This window comes from Emys orbicularis, chromosome 22 (genome assembly GCF_028017835.1).
Source record: "Emys orbicularis isolate rEmyOrb1 chromosome 22, rEmyOrb1.hap1, whole genome shotgun sequence".
Taxonomy (NCBI): Eukaryota; Metazoa; Chordata; order Testudines; family Emydidae; genus Emys; species Emys orbicularis.
This window is the reverse complement of record NC_088704.1, coordinates 16254269-16262607: the sequence shown is the minus strand read 5'-3', so window position 1 is coordinate 16262607 and position 8339 is coordinate 16254269. Positions and strand designations below refer to the sequence as shown.

Below are 8339 nucleotides of genomic sequence, written 5' to 3'. Positions count from 1 at the left end.
CCTCAAGTCAGTGTGGGAGGAAAAGCTAACCTTTGTAGGAAACATCATTTGTTTTTAGTAAAAAAAAAAATAAAAAAAAAATACAAAACAGTTCAGTCCTGGCACTTCCCTCTGCCAGCTGGCAAGGAACATGGAACCAGAAACTTGTTTTTTCTTCTAAAAGGTCACTAATAACCATGTAAAGACTGCAGTTCAATGGTAAATGCTGACAATCCGGTTCCATGATGAATGCTATGGTCCAGCACCACGCGGCTATCACAGGTTGCAGGCCCAGAGGTGGCGCTGTGAGATTGATGCGTAATAAACATGCTCCCATTGTATAATGACCTTAACTCCAAACAAACCCTGTACTCTACCTGCCAAATAATTGTTATAGTTGATGTTCCTTACCAAGCAGTGGCAGAGGAATTATACATCAGTTTCACTGCGGGGGAAGAGAGGGGAATAAAAAAGGAAGTAGCCAATAAGTCCCCTTTCCCTCGTTTTTACACTGAAGTTGTATTGTTCTTTGAAGTAATCATTCCGATCCCCAGTGAGTGATAAACTCTTGCTATAAATCTAAGGCGTTTGGGGATGCAATAACGCCTCCTCAAGCACTTACATTTCTTTCGACTATCTCACGTTTCACTGCAGAATGAATGGTAACTCCGGCTTATTTATCTGCTTGAGACAACAGAAGCAGGAGGCTTTCTAACAGGGATGTTTTTCCTGCTAAAATAACTTCTTTCCAACACCTTAGGGACAGTGCTGATTTTGGTGTAGGACGTATCCCTGTGAAGTCAATGGGGATCAAGGGCCCATAGAAAGCTGCAGGATCAGGCTCTTTGGAGACCCGAAGCTCTTTGTGCACCTTGGGGCGAGGGGGAGAAAAGGGATGGCAATAAAGAAAGTTGCCATAGGTGTTGCAATCTAGATGATTTAAAGTTCTGTTTCAGAGGTTCAGGTGAAATGACTCGCCCATGGTCAGACAGTAGGTCAGTGGCAGAACTAGGAATAAAACCCAGGTCTCCTGGCTTCCCGTCCCCTGCTCAAACCCCTAAGCCATTCTAGTCTACTGTCATTGTAGACAGACATCCAGAAGTTCAGAGGCTTAGCTCACCTTCTTGGGTCCACTGAAATGTCACTCCTCTTTTCAAACAGCCCAAAGCACAGGGACAGTTTTGGCTGGGTATTTACTCTCAACCCAGTTTTAGAGAAGATCACTGACTTGATAAAAAACACACCCAGTCACCCTCTTCAGTCTCCATTACGTTGGTCCCAGGAAACCTTCTAAAGCAGTGGGTCTTCCCCTTTTCCATCCCACAACCCGGTGCGACACCCTAAGAATGTTGAGGGTCCCTTCTAGTCATAAAGAAGAGGAACAAGCAATATGTTGAGAACACATCAAAAATATGGGCAGACATTCTTCGGCACTCTGAATAAATTATCTAGCATTCCCCTTGACAGTACAGCCTGGCTTCGACGTGGGGGTGGTGAAATACTGGCAGAGGAATATAGAATAGTTATTGCTAGAATGTGGAGTAAAACATTAAATGCTGCCATTAAACTCAGTGTTCTTCTCTGGGGACACACTGTGTGTTTCTCTGCCATTACAGATGCACTTTCCCAGCCTCAGCTCTTCATTCTCTTTGGGACCTATTATTCCTCCATAACCTTTCAACTTCATCCCCAGGTACTAAATTTATTCTCCAAACTCCTGATTCTTATTTGAGCCTTTTCATCCAAAGGCACGGTGACTAATTTGCTAGCTAAAGCTCCACATGTTGCATCTCCTGCTGGTTTTCAAATCACACTGGGAAAGAAATCCTTTAACTACTTAAAGGTGACCTGCAATGAAAGAATGGTGTGGAACTTGTTTTTAAATGAGCTATGGAATTATGTGCTCAGTGGCCCAGATAGTAAGGTTAGGAGCAGCAGGCAGACAGCAGGGATCCTAAACTTTTTAATTTTAGGTCATCCAATAGCACAGATTTGAGTCTCCTTCAGAATCATCATTGGAACTTGTCCGGAGCAGAGAGCTAGTCTATACTCCAGGACAGGTAAGTTGTGCTGCTATTTTTTAATAGTCATTTGGCAAAATTGTGATTTCTCGCATATGGGGTTGCCATGTTATCCTTCGTGCAACTCTTCAGGGATCTCTATTCCAGAATACAGTCATTTAGGCACTAAGGCATATCCTGAGGACAGATCTAAACTGGAGAACTTCTGGTTTTAGCACTTAAACTCACTGGTGCACTTCTTACTGGCTCTGCATGCATTGATATTCCATCACGCACCTAGTCTCAAAGCACCAATGAAAAAAGCACTGGTTTCTACTACTAGATGTTTGGAATATGTCTTTCAATAAGTCCATTAGAGGAGTGATACTTGTGCATTTAAATTTAGTGTTTAGCTTGCTGTATGATCCGATGAGGGTAGACACAGTTGTGAGTTTCCTGAGTTCAGTGGGCTGTGTTGTACTGTTTAGCTGAGGTGACCGCAAATCTCTTGGTAAGATTTCTATGTACCATTCCCTAATCTTCGGTAAAGGGTCAGAATGCAAGTGTAGGAATATATCTAAGGATATGAACATATGGAACAGGCCAGCAGAGAATGATCTGAAATCCTTATGTGACTGCAAAGTCAATTCATTGCTCCAGAAATGTATTTCCTTCTCCTTTTAATGTTACGGGCTTACTTAGATTATAAATTCTTCAGGGCAGGGACCATCTTTTTGTTCTGTCTCTATAGAGTCTAGCACAATAGAATCCCTAGTTATGACCAGCCTCCCACATGCTATGGAAATGCAATTAATGAGCGGAGTGGAAAGTGATTGATTTTTAAAGTATGTAGTTTCAGAAGACTAAACTAAGTACACATTCGCTCCAAGATAAAAGGGAATTTAGAGCCAAATGGTGCAAGATTAACACGTGTACAGAGGCAAAGAGATTGCACCTGTTCAATTCATCACTCGATGAACAAGCTCCATCTGCTGCACAGATAGGTTCATTGCGACCCTTCCTCAAAACCTACATCCAGTTCCTGCAGCTGTAGGCCCACATGTCCGACAATACTTTCTGCTTAAACCTGAACCTCTAAACCCAAATGTAATTTGGGCCCCAATCCTGCAAGCTGCTCTGCACGGCTGGGCCCGTATACCATGCAGAGGCCTTCTGTGCAAAGCAGCTTGCAACCCCCCCAGAGCTGTTTGTAGGACCCCGGCCTTAATGAGCAGTAAGGGACAGAGGCTAGGATTTTAGGAACATGGCCAGAGCAGGGAGAGAAGAGGCACCTCAGAATTTGGAGCATCACTAAACAATGCATATGCATAAGAATTTGCTAAAGATGCCACACAGATTGCAGGGTGCTGCTAGAAAGGTGTCGATTTTCAGTGTATTAAGTGTGTGTACCGCCCTGTGGAATCTAACCATCATGTATATATAACCCTCATTTGGAAAAAACAAAACAGGACCAACAGATTAGTAGAAACAAAGCAAATTCAGGTTTTCCACTGGTAAGTGACTTTTTAATTGAAAAACCACTTGTTGGAAATTGCAGAATCAAGTATTACAGCTTTGATGATATAAGAATAGCATTTAGCTTGGACATACTGGTGGAGAATAGATAAACAGTTTTCAGATGATGTTTCTCCCTTTATATTAAACCCTTGGAACAAAGGCATTATGCAAATGTTACTTACGATACATACAGCTTTTTCACATCATATGTAGTGCAAGATGCTTCAATTTCATACAATATTTTAATCGTACACAAAATATGCAACACCACATTTTAGATGAAATATCAACATCTGACCAGAAAGAAAACTCATTTAGCTAAAACAAAACAAAAAATAGCAAGTATTTATTAGACGTTGGAACACTGAGCTACCTGAATTGTCTTAATACGTGGGGGATCTACCCCATGGCATTGAGTGTAAACAGCATTTTGAAAGTTACAGTAAGTTTAAAAGGGGCTTTTCTAAATTAATATCTTAACATGGAAGGAAAATGGCACATTTCACAGAGCTATACTAGAGGCATAAATATCTTTTAATCACTGTGGGTAAATATCCATCCTTGGATCAGATGGGGGGAAACCCTCCTTTCCTGATCCTCAAGCTAAGAAATACTCTGTGGACAGATTCTGATCTACAGAGATGCATGCTGCAGCTGAGAGTTTAGAATCCGCTGTTAAATGTATTGGGTCTCTTCTGATCACTACCCAAATGGCTAATTAAGCAACCACTCATTATTAGGTTCAATATGCCCTGAATGTATGAGACCCAAGATCACATGCCTTCAAAGACCTGAGAAAGGCAGGCGTTTCTGTACACCACCACTCTTTGAAGGCAAGTTATTAATGTAATTTAAGGGAGAGTAGTGTGGCTAGCTAGGTCAAACCCATGAGGTAATACTCAATTCCAGCATTGTGGCCTTATTGGCCATTTAAATGCCTCCGATTATCTAGATCACTTTATTAGCGTTAATAAAATGTACAGGGGCACAGTGTGAGAGGTGTGAACGTTGTCTTGAAATAGTTTCACAGCCGTGGTATTAGTGTTCTTTCTGAAATATCCATGCAGTGTTGTGAAAGATAAATTTTGAAAATATCTGATAAAGTACAATTCATTATTTTATAACCAGCTTGCATACCTTTTCCTGTTTATACACCTATTATATACACAACATATATAGGAATTCTTGCTAAAACAATTTTACCCTTACCACTTGCATGAAGATTTACCCTCCTTTTAAAGCTTATGATTGATTTGGACTGGAAGGCATTAAGCTTCAGCAAACACTATGATTTTATGTATAGTACAAATCATAATTACCCCACCCAGCCAGCAGGACTTCATTTCTCTAGGCTTTCAGCATTCCCTTTATTTCCTAAAGTCTACTCCAGGGGTAGTTTCTGTAACTGTAGCCTCAACATCCATAAGGCTCTGAATTATTCTGTGATTCAGTACTGTGCAGTTTGCACTAAAGATTATTCCCCACCCCCAAAAGGTATGAGGCCAAGCAACAAAACTGGGGGGAGGGAGGTGGAAGAGGGAGAAAATAACAAAGGGACTTCCTATCTCAACAGCCCCACACAAAAACGGGGGGGGAGGGAACGTATCCTTATACCACATCTCCACACCATTTAGTTTTTGGGAGGATGAGTGGGAGAAGAAAGGACAGGAAGTATTATCCAGTGCAAGTGATGACCAGCTGCCATGAAGGTGGTCTGTAATCAATTGCTCACTCTGTTGAGAGAAAGCATCATAATTTCAAGGGCCCTGCTTTGCAGTGCATCAAAACCAAAATACCAGGCCCTGTAACACACATCACCTTGCTAACCCAACCAGAGAACAAGTGGCTGAATGGCAATGAGTGTCATCTGTACACAGGCCTTACAATATCACAGCAAGAGGTTCCAACCCTAGTTTAGCTGAATTTTAGTATTATCACACGAGTAGGACAAAGGGAGAGTCCTCATTACTTTTGTTTAAAAAGGCATTGGAGCTACAAGGATTAAGTGATCACTCGTGGCTGGGTGCTTTGTTTGGCTTTTACAAAGAATATGTTTTTACAAAACCTGATAAAGTTTTGAAAAAGAAGTTCAGTGCAGAGAAAAGCGACAAGTCCTTTAAGTTTAAACAAGCTAATATGGGCTTTGGAATGTTTATTCCAAATTTCTTCTAATAAAAGGGGAGCCAAGAATTAAGTCAGCTCTCTTTTAAAAGGCCAAAGAGTACCAATCAGGTTATTTATGGGCTCTACTAGAGACATGGGGGAGAGGAAGAGAATCCAGTCTCTAGTGCAAATAACCACTTATTTACATGAGTGCACCCTCCCCCCCCATACAGTGAATTCCAGCAATCTCAATATTGAGATATTCTAATCAAACATCTCCTACGCTAGGGGAGGTCAAGCAGTTTGTGTTGGGCATAGAGCTCCTCTGTGATTTTATAGACTTCACAGATATAGGGCAAAGCATCCCCCAGCATAGCCACAGCCTCTTCAGCTGTGCCCACATTCATGGTTTCAAGGAATGTATTTCGAGTGGGTAAGGCACAAAAAGCCACCCCGGCAGCCTTGCGAACAATCCAGGGATGATAGTTAGCCAAGGAAGCATTGTACGTCTCTGAGCAGATCACAGAGGTTTTGGAGTTGTCCTCACCAGTCCTCAGTCCTTCCAAGAACATCTGCAGCCAGTGAAGGGCTCGGTGGAGGCGCAAGAAGGTTCTGCAGCCTGAGTCAGGGTGCTTGGATCGCTGTTGGAGATCAACCAGGCCATTAGCCAGCTCATACTCCACCATGGATTGAACGGTCAAGTACTTTTCTCGCTGGTCACTATTACGGTAATTCTCTATGATCTCTATTTTGGTCACTGCGTCTTTAGAAATGAAGGAGAAAATTGTGCCCAGGCAGTTCAGAAACCTACAATCAAAACAAAAAATCAATTGTGTTATGTGAGGGAGTAAGGGAGCTTGAGAAATGATGCTGAAATGGTGACCTTACTTAAGTGGTTAAGAGTTCGATCAGTCTTAATTTTATATCAGAAATTATTGGACAGACCAGAACTGGTGAACATAGATTGAACTTAAATCTAAAATGGAATATATGTAAAAATAAGGTGGTAGTCATTTTTATTTTTATTACAGGTAATGTAGTAAATAACGGGAACAGGCTTACAAACAAGATAGTAGTGGAGTCAAGTGTCGGTAATATAAAGTAAAACTGGTTAACTACATAGATTCTTTGTGCCTAGTACTAGTCACCTACCTTTTTCAGGGATGATCAAGAGGCAGTGTTTCAGTGTTAGGCTTGGAAGGATTAGATTTTTATCGGTAGACATTGATAAACATTGATTTCACACAAACTGATGAAAAAATATTTTCATCAACAGTCATCAAAGTTTACGTATAGGCAAAGTAAGAAAAATGCTGCTTGAGAACTTTGAGTTTGATATAAGGCGATTTACTTTGTTAAATTGCCAATATCATATGTCAAAACAGTTATTGAGATTCAAAAGCTGAAACTTTGTCTATTATCATTGAACTGTCTGACCCCCCCCCCATAATTTTGTGCAACTGCAAAAATTTAAATTGATAAAATTTGTTTGAAGCATATTTATCATAATTAAAAATATCAAAATTGAATTCTGTCATGCCTCATTATGCTTCACCTCTAGCTTCGATCACAAGAGCAGGGGGGCTGAGGCAGGTGGTTTGCATTAAACTCATGTCAAGTGTGTAGTACGGGGACATTAGAGACACAAGGTAGGTAAGTTCATATCTTTTATTGGATCAACATCTGTTGGGGAGCAAGACAAGCTTCGGAGCTCCAATGAACTCTTCAAGTTGGATGGAGCGTGAGGGCACAGTTATCCTCAAAATGTTCCAAAGAAGGGGACTACGCTCCATAGGACAGTTACCTGACGCTGGTTTCACAGTGCACTATAACATTTTCTTAACTATCAACCCACCTTTGTCCTGTGCCTGCAGTGGTGTTCGTTTCCCACTTCTTTTTAAGTGGTCTCCTGCAGCCTGTTTGTTCAGCATAAGGATCTATCTGCTCGAGCTGGTACCTACCTGTGACACTGGTTGCCTCCTCCAGTCCTAAAGCGCTTGAAAGCTTTGATCTGCCTACACCCCAGCTACAGGCCCGGGAACTGGCAGGACAAACAGGCCAGGCTGGGCAGGGAGGCTACTCACATGTCTCCTCCAGTACTTCCGGGAAGGGCGTGGCCCTCTGCCACGTGACCACAGACGCTAGCTATGGGCGGGGCAGCGAACCCAGACAGCGCCCCCAGCGGCCACCGGCCCACTCGGTATCTCCCCTTAAAAACCGGGGCGGGGCCTCGCGGGCGGCCGCTGAGGTCTCGGGCCGGTTGAGGCCAGTCACAGCCCACGAGCCCCCCCCCTTACCGAACCAGGCCTTTCCAGCCCGCCAGGTACGGGTCCACGCGGACTTCCCGCTGCTCGCTGACACAGGCTGTGAACGCCACCAGCACTTCCCGCAGGGAGAACGTCTCCGCCCCCGCCGCCATGTTGAACCGCTGGAGACTCCCCCGGCTCCCCTCAGCCAGTTGCTTCCGCTTTCCTGACTGTTGCCCCGCCCTCTCTCTCCGCAGCCAATCGACGCCCGAGGCTCTTGCTCCAGCCATTAACCGTCTTCCTCTCCGGGCACCACGTTGCCTTGGCCAATCGCAAGTAGGGATACGGGTGGTGGTTGGGGGGGAGGATGATAGCCGCTGCCCATTGGCTGGCGCTCGCTGTGGACGTGGTGAGAGGCTATGCCTGCGTCACGTGATAGGGGAGTGACCCCCTCCAGGTCGGGACGGCGCTTAGTTAGGGCTGTCGCGCATGC

At 43.5% G+C, this 8339-nt stretch overlaps 1 protein-coding gene across 1 annotated transcript; it reads right to left on the bottom strand.

Annotated features, from left to right (window-relative positions):
- Nucleotides 1-3483: 3483 nt before the first annotated feature.
- On the bottom strand, nt 3484-8136 carry CPTP (ceramide-1-phosphate transfer protein). Its single transcript, XM_065421260.1, has 2 exons — nt 7898-8136; nt 3484-6407 (listed from the first exon to the last, which is right to left on the bottom strand). The coding sequence occupies exons 1-2, from the start codon at nt 8134-8136 to the stop codon at nt 5885-5887; spliced, it is 762 nt and encodes a 253-aa protein (XP_065277332.1). The 3' UTR covers nt 3484-5884.
- Between the last annotated feature and the right edge of the window lie 203 nt (nt 8137-8339).

Coding starts and splice junctions, on each gene's coding strand:
- CPTP (XM_065421260.1), bottom strand. CDS start 8,136: ATGGCTGGAGCAAGAGCCTCGGGCGTCGATTGGCTGCGGAGAGAGAGG. Junction 6,408..7,897: donor GGCTGGAAAGGCCTGGTTCG/GTAAGGGGGGGG, acceptor TTTTGATTGTAG/GTTTCTGAACTGCCTGGGCA.